This window comes from Polistes fuscatus, unplaced genomic scaffold, assembly GCF_010416935.1.
Source record: "Polistes fuscatus isolate 324 unplaced genomic scaffold, CU_Pfus_HIC Scaffold15, whole genome shotgun sequence".
NCBI classification, from domain to species: Eukaryota; Metazoa; Arthropoda; class Insecta; order Hymenoptera; family Vespidae; genus Polistes; species Polistes fuscatus.
In genome coordinates this window covers 363712-381434 of record NW_025113053.1, presented here as the reverse complement: position 1 = coordinate 381434, position 17723 = coordinate 363712, and the positions used below count along the sequence as shown (strand labels likewise).

The 17723-nt window shown below is 30.6% G+C and overlaps 1 protein-coding gene across 2 annotated transcripts in view; it reads right to left on the bottom strand.

The window, feature by feature from the left end:
• Window positions 1-17347, bottom strand: part of LOC122514587 — a 44131-nt gene extending 26784 nt beyond the window's left edge. For both annotated transcript variants that reach the window (XM_043631506.1, XM_043631508.1), the window contains exon 1: window positions 16924-17347. In XM_043631506.1, coding sequence (XP_043487441.1) covers window positions 16924-16953 — 30 coding nt within the window. In that variant the 5' untranslated portion in view covers window positions 16954-17347. The remainder of the gene's footprint in view (window positions 1-16923) is intronic.
• Window positions 17348-17723: the final 376 nt, after the last annotated feature.

The following is a 17723-nucleotide window of genomic DNA, read 5'->3' as shown; positions in this document are numbered from 1 at the left end:
CTAATCAACTTAATCCTATTATTATTATTATTATTTCTAACAACGAAGTTTGCAGTTAACTTTTTGGGATCAAGTTAAACGGAGTAGTAAAGTACGAAACGTATTTTAAAATTAACTCGTGAAATTTCATTAATTTCTATATCATGTTATAAATCTGATTCTAATTTACATATTTTATTTACGTATTCCAATTATATCCTATAACGCATATATAGATCTGCATATAATATTAGCGTGTATTATTTTTGACAATTTTTATCGATTATTTAATCCTTTCATTATTAACATATAGGGATCGTATCAGAAATGAATTTCTATGAATCATTCTGTAAACCAAAGGGTTAACAAATAATTCATTAATAGATACCCAAATATTATATTTATAATTACCTATTATTAATACGAGCAACGTTAATACGTTAATACGACCCATATAAAGATTGTAACCAAAATAAATGACTATGAATTTATTACTATAAATTATTATCTAACCAAATGGTTAACAAATAATTCATTAATAGATACTCAAATATTATATTTATAATTACCTATTATTAATACGAGCAACGTTAATACGTTAATACGACCCATATAAAGATTGTAACCAAAATAAATGACTATGAATTTATTACTATAAATTATTATCTAACCAAATGGTTAACAAATAATTCATTAATAGATACCCAAATATTATATTTATAATTACCTATTATTAATACGAGCAACGTTAATACGTTAATACGACCCATATAAAGATTGTAACCAAAATAAATGACTATGAATTTATTACTATAAATTATTATCTAACCAAATGGTTAACAAATAATTCATTAATAGATACCCAAATATTATTTATAATTATCTATAATTAATATACGAGCAAATGAAATTTGTTCGATTAATGATTTTTTTGTAAATTATGCAACGATCGGAAAGATGGATACACGCACACGCATATATTCATCACGCATACTCATACATAAACAGATGTATATAGAGAAAGAGAGAGACGGATAACAAGTAATTAGAGTTTGACATAGTTTAGAAATTTCAGAACGTGGAAACAAGATGATGCATTTGTACATAAGAGAGACTCGTACGTGTATTTCCAGGTTCGTGTAAATCATCTACACAGATTTCTCGAATATCTCTTCTGTTACGAATGCACAGGACTCATCATATCGCATTAACATAATGCATCAGTATTATGCTAATATTACATCCATAAGACCGAAATATCGTATGCGTGTGTGTGCCACGTAACAGAATTTGGCTTGTTTTTATTACTCATCTCTTCTTCATTTTTCAACTTTTCATTATTTTTCGTTGTTTATCAGTGTGCGTACGTTCCCCATTGTGAATAAAATCATGTAGATTAATTCTAGAAAATCTCTAGATAGAAATTTTTTTCATAAATTTTTCTCTACGATTTAATTGTACTTTTTTTTTCTCTTTTCCTTTTTTACATATTTTTGTATTATTATTATTATTATTATTATCATTATTCTATTTAATATTTATAAATGCACGTAAACGCGACGAGTTGAATTTTTCACTTTGCCTCTCTCTCCCTTTTTTTTTCTTATTTAATATTAATATTAATATTAGACGAGGCGTTTTATAAATAAACAACGCACACAAGTACGGAGAAAAAAGAAAGATGTCATTTGATATTAACTTTTTTCTTTATTAATTTGATTTTGATCGAGGGGTCACATTTCTGTATTTCCATTTAAAGATATGTGAATTTGACGTAGGTGGAAATAAGTTGAACCTTTTCATTTATTCATTTATCTATCTCTCTCTATTTATTTCTTTCTCTCTCTCTTTTTCTCTCCCATCGCGTCGTTCTTCCTGTCCCTAGATTCTCATATTAGCTCTATCACATCCTACTAATCTCAAGCTCCAGTTAAGTCAACCCATTAATACGTATGAAACTACGACGGAAGTTCTAACTCCTGGATTGTTAATGCGACGGAAAATTCAAGTACTGTCTCAGAATACGAAGGGAAGATTAAATTATTAAAGGGACTAGCGCGCGTTTGCGAATTTTTACTTTTTTCATCTTTTACTCTTTTCCTTTTATTTAGTTTTATTTTTTCATTTTTATTTTCAAAAGGTATTTTGTCAACATGGCGGTTGTTGTGCATGCGCATTTCGTGTCACGAACAAGCTTGTTTAACGTTTCGAAAGTTTCCAATTTGGAATAGAGTTTTTCATTCGTTTATCTAAAATATTATTACTTCTGCCAAATAACAATTTTTTTCCTTTTTTTTTTTTTTTTAAATAGCCACTCCCCTCTCACGACATTTCACCAATGCAACAACGGTCCCGTTAAATTTTGTTGCTAGTTGACAAGCGTGTAAAGCTGAAAGCGGCAGGGTTACGATGCCATTTGGCAGAGGCGCGAGATAAATTATTGTTTCTAAATGAATTCTTCATTTAGATTATACTTTAGAAACGTTAGAAGATTTTTAGATAATTTTTTGAAACTCGTAAGACTAATTTCATTATGATTCTATTACATCGTTCTAATAGAATAATAAACGCATATGAGAGAAAATAAGAGAGAGAGAGAGAGAGAGAGAGAGAGAGAAATGGAATAATAAAAATTCATTCGTTTAAATGCGTTAGTCAAAAATATTCCCAAGAGTGAAATAAATGTAATATCACGTTCGAAAAACTTGGTGAGAAAGAAGAAAATGGGCTATCTTTCGAATACGAATTCGTCCTATGTTAACAACTCTGTTGAAGTTTGTACAACCCAGTGTTTGACGATGATGGGTTTAAGGGTCGAGTGGTTTGTTTCTTCGATCGAAACTACAACGAGTTACAAGGATGAATCTTTCATTGCAATTTGTACGATAAGGGATAAAATAATTATTCCTTTTAAACACGTATTTTCATTCTTCTATACGCGTATATGGAAATTAAATTCTTACGCGTAATTGGTTCACGAAACATTCACAAAGAGACAAAGTTCATACAGATTTATAAACATTTTCATCGATTCATATTTTAAATTATAATATTTATTTGTACGTAAAAATTGGCCAGGAAGAAAAAACATATGATAATGGAATGATAATGAAATGATCACGAGCGTATATTTGCTTATACCTATTTATCCATAATTAGGGTTCATTGTTAGTGTACATATTAGCTTGCTTAATAAGCTCATGTTTCGGTTATTTCAAGTAGGATTAATTATCGTAAATATGAATGGTACTTTGAACAACAATTCTAATAATTATTTTAAATAATTATATATATATAATTACATAATATACTTACATAATATATTTTCATTAATTAATTCAATCTAACACGTATGATAACATCTTAGAATAACTTTCATTATATTCATTTTTAAATACAATTAGCAGCCTAATCGTTCATACTTATATTCGCAATTCGATCGCATTTAAAATTTGATTTTATTTTTCGCGATAATTTATCATCGGTTGGATATGTTGTTGTTTGATCGAACGGAAAAAAAAAAAAGAAAAAATTTGTGGAAAAAGAAAGAATAGTTACGAAGATAGAACGCAGAGAATCGATAATGATAATAATGATTATTCGAAAAGTTAGTTTAACGATTGGAATTAATCGAATTAAACCGGGAAAACGTTTTAAATTTAATTCGACGATACTTGAAACCCCTCCCACTTCCAACCCTCCTCCTCCCCGCCCTTCTCACTCAAGTTAAATGCAATTCACGTAGTTAAGGAAATACTCGTAAGACATACAATTAGAGAATTAATAGAAAATCATGGCAAAAACTGGGCTTCAAATTTTAACATTTGTTTGATAAAATTTATTAAGATACGTTTATACTGGGACAAAAAAAATAATATTTCCTATAATCGTATAGTATAATTCGTAAATATCTAGGAAAACGCGCTTACCCGAGTTGAATAAATTTTCGAAAAGCAACAAAAAAAAGAAAAAAAAAATAGAAAAGTCAAACGTAGATTGATCGACGTTTCGATGTTCGTTTAATTAACGAAAGAAAAATTCTCCTTCTCTCTTTTTCTTTTTCCCCCTGTCACATCCCTCTCTCTCTCTCTCTCTCTCTCCTCTTAAACTAAATCTGTCTCATCTGGATTTTCAATAAAAAAAAACCCCTTTCATCTTCCACCCCCCATCATCATAATTTCGAAAGAACTCACAGATTTCTCAGAGTACTACTCTCATCGTCATCGATTTCTTATTTGATTCGACGACGAGGGGTTGGAGTGGGGGATTGGGTGAGGGTTGGGACGGAAGTGGGGGGGGAGGAATTTCGTTTTCGAACGAATTTACCTTCGACCCTTTGGCGTTTACTCGTCCTGCTATTTTTTTGTCTTTTTTCTCTCTGCAAAACCAACCGACCCCACCAGCCCCCACTCACCCCTCGCCTCTTTTTTTCTTTTTTTTTTTTACATGGATTTACAGATCCGAATACACACCGTACTTAATCTTTTTCTCCTTTTTATTACGTCTTTCGTACGTAATCCAGGGTGAGGGGGGGTGGTCGGAATCGAAAGGATTTTGTCGATGTTTTTTGTCCCCCTACTCTGCCCCCGTTCACTCACCCTCTCGATTTACTTCCTCCCCCTCGTTCCTCGACCCTCCCCCTTCATCGAGAGCCGGTCGTAATTTTAATCCTCGTGGTTCGTGCTTCGAACAGATCGAAAAGATTGCAATCGAAGCTTTGCGTTAATGTTTAGTTCAACACACGCGTAAGTGGATTAGGAGGAATATGAAATATATTTAAACAATAATATTTAATAATTTTAATAATGAAATTATTAGTTTGTCGTACTAATCGATAATGATGATGATGATGATGATGATGGTGATGATGAATCGAAAAGTAATTTAGATCGATTATTAATTTACATGTAATATTGGTATTAATTATTTCATGTATTATTTATATATTAGGTGTACAAATAAGTTTCCGCCGTTTTAATGTAGATAGCGCGGCGCGGAGTTTCGTTAACTTTCGCAGATGATATCCTGCTTAAAAATTAGTTTGGACGTTTAAGAACAACATAACCTATTAATATTATTGATTTCATATTGGTAAAATATCATTTTTTTTAGTTGAAAATGTCCAAATTTGAGCCAAATAAGCGTCATTTGCGGGAAATATTAGTTTACTTCTTTAATATAAAGAAATCTGCTGCTGAGGCGCATCGATTGCTCGTAGAAGCATATGGTGAGACTGCTTTGAGTGAGAGAACGTGTCGTGAGTGGTTTCAAAAGTTTAAAAACGGTGATTTCGACGTAGAAGACAAAGATCGCAGTGGAAGGCCAAAAATTTACGAGGATGCAGAATTGGAGGAAATATTGGAGGAAGATTCATCTCAAACACAAAAAGAACTTGCTGTAACATTAGAAGTCACTCAGCAAGCAGTCTCACATCGTTTAAAATCATTAGAATGATTAATAAACAAGGAAATTGGGTTCCGTACGAATTAAAGCCGAGAGATATTGAACGCCGATTATGCTTAAGTGAAATACTGCTTGCTAGACATAAAAAAAAGGGTTTTTTACATCGTATCATCACTGGTGACGAGAAATGGATACATTATGATAATCCAAAAAGAAGAAAATCATGGGGATTACCAAGCCATGCGTCAACATCAACAGCAAAACCGAATATTCACGGAAAAAAACTCATGCTGTGTATTTGGTGGGATCAGCTGGGTGTAGTGTATTATGAGTTGCTTAATCCGAGCGAAACAATCACCGGAGCCCTCTATCGAACACAATTAATGAGATTGAGCCGAGCTCTGAAGGAAAAACGCCCTCAATACTATTCTAGACACGAAAAAATATTCTCCTGCATGACAATGCTCGTCCACATGTAGCGGCTCCCGTGAAAAAGTATTTGGAAACACTTGATTGGGAAGTGTTACCCCCCGCCGTATTCACCAGACATTGCACCGTCCGATTATCACCTATTTCGGTCCATGGCACATGCTCTGTCGGAGCAGCGGTTCAAATCATATGAAGATACCAAAAATTGGGTTGATTCGTGGATAGCCTCAAAAGACAAGGAGTTCTTCCGACGTGGGATCCGAATGTTGCCTGAGAGATGGGAAAAAGTCATTGCAAGTGATGGACAGTATTTTAAATAACCTTAAAATTACCATTCTTCTAGAATGAATACTTAATTTTAATAAAAAATGGCGAAAACTTATTTGTACACCTAATAATTATTTATTGAATTAATAAATAAATAAATAATACTTTTCCTCTTTCTTATATTTATTGAATTTTATTGAAAATTTCAAATCAAGATGCTTTTATCAGTTTTGGGGAGGGGGAGGTTCTTCAATTTTGTCGAAGGGCATTCACGACCACAAATACTATCTCTTCGAGTATATAAAGTATATAAACTTCCTCGTAAAGAAAGAGAGAGAGGGAGGGAGGGAGGGAGGGGTAGGGTGAAGGGGGGAGAGAGAGAGGAGCTCGACTTTTGCATTAACTTGAGCAAGTTTCAGGCGACCTATCCTTCGACAACTTGTACTATGCTACATTAACGATTATTGCGAATAAAATAGAACTTTGTTCGACTGTAATAATTTAAAATCGAACAAGATGTGTTGAAAGATATATCATACTGTTTAAAAATTTCTAGAAATTTAATTAAAACTCAATGTATAATAAATACTTTTTCAAATATTAAAACAATTAATTAATATTTATTTTTAATCGTTACGCCGTTGAACACAATTTCTATTGAATTTATCTCAACGATTATATTATAATATTTCATCTAGATGATGTTATATTATTTTTTCTATAATATATAATTATTCTTACAAAATATATTAGACGTTAGTATCGATTTGTTTATAAGGTAAAGATAAGGATGCGCTTTTTATTTTATTATTATCACATAATCGATGAATTATTGGATATTGTGTATATATATTTATATATATAAAAATTGTGTTGATTACAACGGTCGAATTAACGATCTCCATTTTTTTTTTCTTTCCGTCCGTTTTACTTTTCTTTTTATTTTTTTTATTTGTTTTTTGTTTTTTTTGTCGTTCTAGTAAGAATTATCGGAGGTTATCGCTTTTTGGGTTCTTTTTTTTCCTTATTTTTCTCATTTTTTGTTTACAGTGTCGTAATTTCATAGTTTTTCGTTGTAGGAAAATAAAAAATGAGAACGCGTTGCAATGCATAACGCATCACCTGCGTGTTATTTCGAAGTTTTGTTCCGAAAAACAAAAGAAAAAAGAAATAAATAAAAAGATCTGTAGAGAAAATACCGGTGAAAAATCAATATAACGTTCCGAAGGACGAGAACAATAACAGATTTTTCGTTTGTTTCAATTATGTGCATAAACAACACAACACTGTTGCGGTGGTGAAAATTTGTTTGAAATGTTATTCGATTTGTTTGTTTTCTTTTTTTCTTTTTTCCTCTCTTTTTACCAATGTCAAACCTTAGCTCGTAGCCACTGTGAATACATAGATTTGCTTTTCTATTCCATTTTGTAATCTGTAAATTTTCATTGTTAAAAGTTGCAAAATTAAAATAATAATAGAAATAACATAAGAAAAGTCAAAAAATTAAATAAATTATATATATATATACTCGTTATTAGTTATATATATAATTATTATATATTATATATTATTATTATATATAATTATTATATATTATTATATATATATTATTATATATTATTATATATTAATTATATATATATATACTCGTATATGTATGAAAATATTCTATAGTAAACGTTCGAAGAATTTATTTTGATTATTTATTTGACCGATAAATTTATCGCGCCAGAAATTTTCAACCATTTCGAACGGAATTTACTTTAGTAACTTCGAATCATGTTCGATCGATCGATCACAGAGAGGAAGGGGTGGTAGGAGGCGGTAGGGTGTTAGGGGGTGCATTACTTTCATCGAGTGACACTTTTGTATTTCCGTTTGGTCGCTTTAGAAATGTATATACACGGTGTCTGAACTTTTATTCGGCCAAATAAGTCTATAATGATCGAACACAACGAATGAAATATATTTATAATTTAGGTCAATGATCAATTTTACTAAATAAACTTTTACGAATGATTTCTAATTTTTTCGTATCATTTGTTCTTTGTTTTTTTTTTTTTTTTTCTTATATTTTTACGTCGAATATTTCGGACATCGTTTGATCGGGAAAAAAAATCTTGAGACACCTTGTATACGAGGATATTAGGGTCGTGGGATTGATATAGTATTTTTCAAAAGTACGAGTCACCGTTCGAAAATGAATTCAATTAGTTCTTTTTTTTTTTTTTTAGTTGATTATTTTATATAGAATTAATTTATTATTATTAAATTATTAATTTTCTTGGATAACTCAATTAATAATCCCTTATCAATATTTTTTTTCAAATATATTTATTCATTTTCCGTTACGTAATGAAAATATAAATAAGAGGAAATTGTAGAGAAAATAAATAAATAGGAAATAAAAAGATTAAACGTTACGTCTTACCGAAAGATTTTAATCCCATCTGTCATTAAGAAAAGTCAGTTTGTTATTTTCCGACAAGATGCATCCGGCGTTTTTACGTTGACAGGGTTGAAGAAAAATAAAGATACAAGAAAGATTATTTCCATCCGTGAGATTAGATTTTCTTAGAACAAAGTGAAAAACGAATGAAAGATTCAACGCGTAAAGATGAAACATGCTAGGTGACAAAAATGAAAACAAAACGCGAATGAAATGCTCGTTAAATATTTTAATAACGAAAGGTCTACAACAGCAACAAGAACAACAAAAATATATCATTCATTTCGTTCGAATATAAAATACAAGGATTATATAATTTAATACGATTTTTCTTGCATTTAAAGAAAAAAATAGAAGGGAAGAAAAAAGAGGATTTTATTGATTGAAAAATTCAACAAAATTATTTTATAATCGTTAATTAATTGTTGAATAAAAATTGTAGAACACCCGTAGGTATAGAACCTGGCATACTTGCTAGATAATTACGATTAAGTGTGCTCATTTATCAGGGGTAAACTTTTATAAACTTCTGTGATAGGCAACACAGTCACGCGTATGGGTAATGGATGTTGCCTGCCACAGGGGGCTTAAAACTTTCTTATTGACAGATGGTACGGGCAACCGCAATTAACAGCAAAGTATACCACGTTGCCCTCTTTCAGGCGCAATCATTTTTTTTTTTTCTTTCTTTCTTTCTTTTTCGTTACACTTTTCTATAATAATATTACGAACCAATCTAAATTTTGATATAACATTTGCACATTTTTTAGATTTATATTCTTCATATATATTTCTATTTTGTGTTTACGTACGTGTGCGTTTGTGTGCGTAAGATTAATGAAACGGAAAGAAGAATCGATCAATTAAACACCCTCGGTCACGTTTTACCTAAATTACAAAACTTTACGAGTAGCTTCCTACGGTGAAATTAAATTCGAAATACCACTGATTGTTGCAACGTTTGAGAATAAATCTTTTTCCGGTCATTCGAGCTGGGGGAAAAAGAAAAATAATAAAAAAAACCTTCGAGTGCCTAGTTGCTTGTTTGTTTTATGATAAAATGTTGTAAGAAGATTTTCGATTAGAAAATAAGGATAATTAAGTTTTTACAGTTGATTGTGTAGTTGATAAAACTTTAAAGACAAAGGAGAACAATCAAGAAAATTGTATTCTTTGATCATAGCTAAAGGCAAATAATTCAAGATAAACCTTTCTCTCTTTGATACTAAATACACCCACACACACGCACATACAAATACAGTGTAAGAAATAATCTACATGCACTGATAATGTTCCGATTATTCTAATAAATTCTCGAGAACGTATTACAATGTTATTGGAAGAAAATTTATTTTAAAATATATCCCGAAGGAATTCGCTTGAAACTAGAGACAATATTTTGTATTAGCTCGTATCTGAAATAAATCCGATCTCGTAAAATCGTATGTCTCGATGCATGTAATACCATACAAATACCATCAAACGAAATTACATTCATTCGCAAATATCTGTATAATAATAATAATAATAATAATAATAGTAAAAAGCAGATAAAAATAATTCCAATCTAATATTATGAATCTTCTTAAATGATTATAATTAAAATATGAAAATTTGATCGCGTTTGTATGTCGTAGAAATTCATAATTTCATTTTTAAGTCGAATAATTATTATTCGATAAATGAATTGTCGTTTTTTTTTTCTTTTTCGAAGGGGTTAAATATTTTCTCAATTGGATTTAATTATAACATTAAATTATAAATGATAAAATATGAATTAGATTGAAATTGTTGGTAGGATAATTATACAGGAATCGAATAGGTAAACGCGTAACGCAACGTTCGAAATTGGTCTCCCTTGGTTATGCGGTAAAGTCTGGTAGGGTGGTTCTCTGTGTTCAATTTCCAAGACACACTGACGTTAACAAGTCACTTGCACGTTTGAGGATAGGATCCTCTCGTAGTTCTCTGTGCCAGATTGTATCAACGTCTTTTGTGACGCTTAGATATTGCTTTCTATACGAAACTTCGATCGTTTCTATTTTATTCCAATATTCTCCGAGATATAATAAATAATTTATCATTAATTATAAACATCTTCTTTTTTTTTTCCTTATCATTTTCTCTAATAATTTCATTATATCTCACGTATTCATTGATTATTTTATTTCATAATAACGTAACATCACATTCCAGTCAATATATTAATATTTCAATTTCAAATAACATCAAAAATTCATAATAACATTAAATCATTCGAGTCATTATAAATATTTGGATCAAACGATAAATACTTTTTCATATTATATTCTTTTCGAAATTATTTATGTGTTTTTTACACTTGATTTCACTTGCAGAAGATTCTAGTTACGACAAATGTATGTACGACGATTCGGATTTATACAAATTGTTCATTCAAACTCGTTCAAGAAACTGTTCAAAGTATCCGATAGAAAATCAAGATGATACGTGGAAAGTTATATTTTCTAGAAAATGTTAGTAGAATACGAAATGTTCGTCTCCTCGTTTATCGGTTCCTCAAAGATATATTTTCTTTTTTTTCTTTTTTTCAATCGAATTTGAACTTCTGCGACTTCTTCTTCTTCTTCTTCTTCCCCTTTTTCTTTTTCTCTTTTTTTTTTTTTCTTTTCTTTCTCGTCTAACAGTTACGTATGGATATAAACTCGAGGAAAATACGAGCTTTACTATCGAACCCCTTACGAATTAGATTTATACTTGGAGGATCGAGTAGGGCAAGCAAGGTATAGGAACAGAATAAAAAAAAAACAACATAAAAAAGAAGTAGAAGAAAGAGAGAGAAAAGACAAAAAAAAGGAGGAGGAAGAAGAAGAAGAAGATGGTTTCTCTTTTTCTTTAGGACCTATAATACGATATATGTTGATCCGATCCTAATCTCAAACGGCCCAACAGAAGTTTCCCTTCTTGATATACGAGTGTCACGTGAAATCGTTAGTTTTGGATATAAAGATTTTCTTTTATACGTGATCCTAATATTCTCACTTCGAATAGTATATCAAATAAATTCTACCGAGATTTCCTTCCGAATAATTCATTCGATAATTCCTTCGATTATTCCATTCGATGATTCATTCATTCGATAATTTATTTCGAAAAATATTTCTTAGAAATCTTCATTCATCATGTGTCATCTCATTTTCATTTCTTCGATAATCCCAATATCTTTCATTCCGAATAATATCCAACGTAAACAGACAAATAAGGTAAAAGCCCCCTCGGTTGGCCAGGCCCCCTCTATTGGCCACTTTATGCCACAACAGTGATTATAAATTATATGCTGATGTGCACATGGTGACAGTTTTTAAAAAAAAAAATTCTAATTTTAAAATATCATTGAAAGTAATTCGGATTATTTTAAAAATATATTTAAAAACGAAAAAAAATCAAGTTGTGCAAGACTTCTGTTTTTGGATGGTTTCTTGTTAAGTAAGGTAAGGATACTGTGATTTTGATTAACCTATATATTTCATTTTTGACAATAGCAACCAAAATATTTTTTTTTTCTGCAATTAACATAGCTTAAAATTATTATAGAAATTGAAAGTTAAGTGATTTTTAATTATTCTCCATTAAAAATATGGTGGCCAAGCATGGAGACAGTATTATTGCCTCTGTTTTTATCATTAGCCAACTTATGGCTATTCGCTTTGAGGTTATATATATTTGTACATAAAGTATTCAACTAGTTTTTTTAATACTAATGAGTCATTAATTTCTTTGTACACGAGTTTTGAATTATCCAATTTTGATTTATTTAATAAATTAGTTATTAATTAATGATTTATTTTAAATAGGAAACATGGCCAAATGAGGGGACATGCGTGGCCAAAAGAGGGAGAAAGTTGGCTAAAAATAGGGACATTGCAAATCTATGTTTTTTTTAATTTATTATTAAAATATTGATGAATAATTTGTCTTTTCTTTATTTTTATTCAAAGCTGAAAGCTCAAGCTTACAGGTTAAACCATTAGTTTAGATGTAAGTTATTTTATTGAATGAATATAATTTTTCTAAAAAAGAAAACGGCTTAACTGGCCAACAGAGGGGGCTTTTACCTTATATCAAATAAATTCTACCGAGATTTCCTTCCGAATAATTCATTCGATAATTCCTTCGATAATTTATTTCGAAAAATATTTCTTAGAAATCTTCATTCATCGTGTGTCATCTCATTTTCATTTCTTCGATAATCCCAATATCTTTCATTCCGAATAATATCCAACGTAAACAGACAAATATATCCCCGGACAATTATATTTCGGAAAAATGTTGCAATTTTAACTGTTCACTCCTGGCCATTTCGTTCGTATATAATTTCCTTGACGAAAGGAAACAATAAAATTGATGAAAAAGTGGGGCGGTGGAGGGGTCGAAAAATAATAATCGAAACGGGCTCATTTATCTCTCTGTCATTTGAATTTGATTTCTTGCGTCGCAGAATTTTTCCAAAACTTTATTAGAATGGAAAGGGTGGTGGGAGGGGTGTGTGGGGGTGGAGGGGAAGGGGTTAACTCGTTAAAATGACGGTCGATAACGACCACGAGAAATTATATATTTTTTTTTTCCTTCGATGTTCGTCAACGTTGGGAAAATAACAATAGAATTAAAGGAAAAAATCAAAAAAATAGAAAAGAAAAGAAAAAAACAATCGCACGCACGCACGCACGCACGCACATACACACACGTACGTAGTTTCGATGGTATGGATACTTCGATGAAGAAGAAACAAAAATTTGATTAACTTCTCTTTACAAGATTCGTTTCATTTTTCTCGATTATTATATTCACCTTTGTACATTTCTTCACTTTTTTGGAACTGGCGTATTCAACAAAATTCGACGAAATCTTTTTTTAACACTAATTTTCTATACGCATGATTATTTTCTTTGTTTTTTTTTTTCAATTGTAATATACAAACGTTTTAGTTAAATCATATAATTGAAAGTTCTGTCGTTAACGCGTTAATGTTACATTTTAATTAGTATAATATGTAAAATGCACGTTGTACCTTTGTTTCCATATACATTTTCTTTTTTTTTTTTATACAAACGTTAGGTCAAGTAGTTTTTGTCCATTTAAAATTTGAATATTTCATTAAAAAGGGGGTAGAAGTAAATAAAATTACTAAAAAGTAAAAGATTGGCGATAAAACGTCGAATAATATTTCATCGTGAGATCGTAAAATGGGGGTTTAATTTTTGTAATTTCTTTTTCACGAATAACCATTTCTGATAAATTTTCAAAAAGTATTTGAAAAAATAAGGATGTTATTAGGAACGTAATTATCATGATTATATTAAAAATAGAAGAAGATATTCTGGTATCGCAAAAGTAAAATAAATTCAAGTAATATATAAAATGTGATCTCGTATTATCGAACATTTGTCAACCCTGTCAACGAATCGGATGAATTTCACTGACTCGTCAAATTTCACGTTTACTCATTTCTTTCACGATGTCAAAGTTTTCAAACAATTTTATCTATCATACAAGTTTATATGTATTCATATATGTGTCGTTGATTATGATAAATGATCTAATGACAAAAAATGATGATTTATTTTATATAATTAAATAATTTAATATTACACTAATATATATATATATTAATTATATTAAGGGGTTATACGCAGTTAGAATTTTAAAAAAATCTATTTTTTTTTTTTTTCATTTTCGGAATGTACATATATTTAAGTATATTCTCTGAAAATTTCAAATCGATCCGACAAATATTCTTCACTTCATGTAAGCTGCAAACAAAAATTTTTAACTATGTGTAAACGTCTCTTTGAAACGGTATTTTCAAAGTCGGTGATCTCGATTTTTCAAAAACGGCTTAACCGATCGGTTTCGAATTTTTACACAATCTTCTTAGATATATTCCTCAGGTATTAAGTATAAGGAATAATTTTTAAAAAATTTATTACTATTTTTTTGTAACAATTTAGAGCGAAAATTTTAGTCAAAAACAACAACTATTTTTCAAATAGACGCCATTTTGTCAAAAATCAAAATTTTTATTATTCCTTGGTTTTAATACCTGCATTAATCTATCCTTTAAAAGAATCCACCATATTTTTTAATTTCAATAATCCAAAGCGCCAAAATGAAGATCACCGCCAAACGTCCTTTTTTAGAGGACGTTCAGGAAATCATCTACAGGAGCGGTGCAGATTAATATTTTTACATAATCGACGCGCTATTGTATTCTCAAAAGTTGGCTCTATTTGAATTACCATCACTTTTGTTTGAGAAAAAAAAACTGTTTCTAGAAAAAATTCATGAAAATACGTCTTTTTCGAGCCTCGCAATTGCGTATAACCCCTTAATATCAAATTAAATCTAGCATACAATGTGAATATTTCCAATTTTTCGATTGAATGTTAATCCTACGTAATAGTAATTATTGGCACACATACTAATGCATATTAACGATCTTTGAATCATCATCTATTTATAATGTCTTTAGCTTTTGTACGTTCCCTTTTGAAATTGTATAATCGATAGATTGATCTTGACCGAGATCGTCACGCGAATGATGTCGATTTATTACTACGAATGGCCCTAACGATTATACACGGTGACACGTACAAATATATTCACACACATATATGCATACCGAGAAACATAATGTATGATTCTTTTTATTTTCTTTCTTTTCCGTTATGTTCCATAAAAAAAAAGAAAAGAAAGAAAAAAAAACGAAAGAAATTGTTTTTCTTTTTGTGATTAGGATTAAAATATAGACAAAAATATTCCATAGCGGACCAAATTTTCGTACGTTTTTCCGAATCATTCGTAAAATAAATTAATCGAAGAGATAATCGATAAATAAACGAGAATTCATTTTCAATGGAAGGGCATCCTAATGGCCCTCTCCTAAGAGGGGGGAGAGGAATGATAAAAACGCGAAAAGAATTATTCTCGAACGTGTTTTTTTTATCACGTACTCGAATTAGATTGAAAAAATTGACGATACGAAAGAGGACAAAAATAAAAGGTTTGGTCACTCGATAGAAAAAGTAACGAAAAGAAAAAAGGTCATTTTCAAAGTAATGGATTCGCGAATCCGAGGATGCGGCGGTCAATTTTTCAAAAGAACCGAACAAATCTGCTACCCTTTCGATTGATATTCTTTTTTCTATCGAAGCTTGTTCTTTGCTTTAGTGGGACTGGGAGGGGGTATTTTTTTTTTTTTGGTTTTCTTTTTCGGTCTTTCTACACAGCAACGATCTCGCGAAGTTTGAATAATTTGCTTTGTCGAAAATACAATCGGAAAAGTTGTGTTTGTTTTGCAATATCCGTTCTGCGGGCATCCGTTATGGGAAATTCTGAGAGAGAGAGAGAGAGAGAGAGAGAGAGGGGGAAGACGAGAGAATTACCATCATCTCTCTCTCTTTTTTTCTTTTTTCTTTTTTTCTATCTCTTGTCTCGATATCGTGCATCGATCAATGCCGGTATTTCTTTTTCTTCTCTCTCTCTCTCTCTCTCTTTCTATTTTATCCCATCTCCTCGCCAAAATGAAATCCGCGGCGCCGAGTTCGAACTATTTATCGAGAAAAAAAGAAGAAAAAAATTAGGAAAAGAGGAAACAGCTTGAAACGAATAGAAAGAAGTAGAAAAAAAAAGGTAAGAAATCGGATAAAATTCAAATCAAAGCCAATCTTTTCTGATATCCTTTTACCATTTGGAGAAAAAAAGAAAAAGAAAATGAACTGAATTAGATGAACATTGAAATAAAAAAAAAGAAACAAGAAAAAAAACGTTAGAAAGCAACGAACGAAAGGAACGACGAAGAAAAAGAACAATGAAGAAAGGAAAATTAAACTTTTTTTCATCTGTTATGTATCGAGAAATTTGTTAAAAAGAAAGTACAGATAAAGTTGGATGTATTCTTGTTTTTATTCCTTCTTTCTTTCCTCGTGGAGTGTGTTACGGTGTAGTATCGTATTTAACATTTGACTAAATGGATTAGGAGTATAATGAAAAAAAAAATGTAAAAAATATATATAGAGTTAATTATATAATCCTTTTCGTTACTAACGACCCATATAAGGGTCATTCATGCAAGTTCCTCTCCCTTTTGACCTTTATAGGATTCCTGTCTTATCCCATAAGAAAGAATTTTTCTACATAATTAATAAAAAAAAATAACTTATAAATATATAATATAGAATATATATTAATATAAAATATCTTATAGAATAGAATATAATATAATAAATATTCTGTGAGTATAATTAATATAAAAATAAATATCTAATTATAATAGCGCGCCACGTAAAATATGTCGTAACGAAAAGTGATTATATAATAATAATGAAATAATGAAAATAAATAAAAAGAAAAATACTTACCGGACGTGTACAACACGCGAACAGCGACATATTGGAGAGTGCCAGCTTCGTTGTTATACTTATCGCCGGTTACCGTTGAAAAATCAGTTGTTGACGTTGCTGTCGGTGCGTAGAGATTTATCTTCTTTGGATCCACCGTTGAGATGATGATCCCTTTCGCCCCTTTTCCCTCTTCCTCTTCTTCTTCTTCTTCTTTTTCTTTTTCGAAGTTATTTCTTTTAATTTTCTTTCGGGGGAATTCGAACGAATATCTTTTTCGATTTCAAATTTCGCGCCAAAACTTTTCTATCTATCTTTGTTTCACTTTCCCTCTCGAATCTCGCCTAACACGAGATGAGAATTTCCTTCGTACGTCCGTACGAGGCTGTATCGCGTAGATAACTGGACCGCCTTCTAACGTGCATTTGCACATGCGTATTTAAACGGCTCGTTCTACGCGCGCAGATCTATTTCTCTCTCTCTCTCTCTCTCTCGCACTCTTTCTTTCGCAACATCTTACAATAGTGACTATCTTCAAATGATTTGTAATCTTAACGATTATCTCACACTTCGATTCGATAGTTTTCATTTTCAAAATCGTTCGGTTAAAATACGCGGGAAAAGAAAACAAAAAAGCGCGGCAAATTCAAAAGTTCCGACCAATCAAATCGATTCGAACGGACCGCACGGAGTATGTACTACTTTACGTTGTTGTTTTTGTCACTTTTTTATTACTTCTTATTTCTTTTATTATTAAATCGGATGATATAAAGTGTAATCGTTTGTTTGTACAATATGATATTCTTCTTTTCGAGATCTTT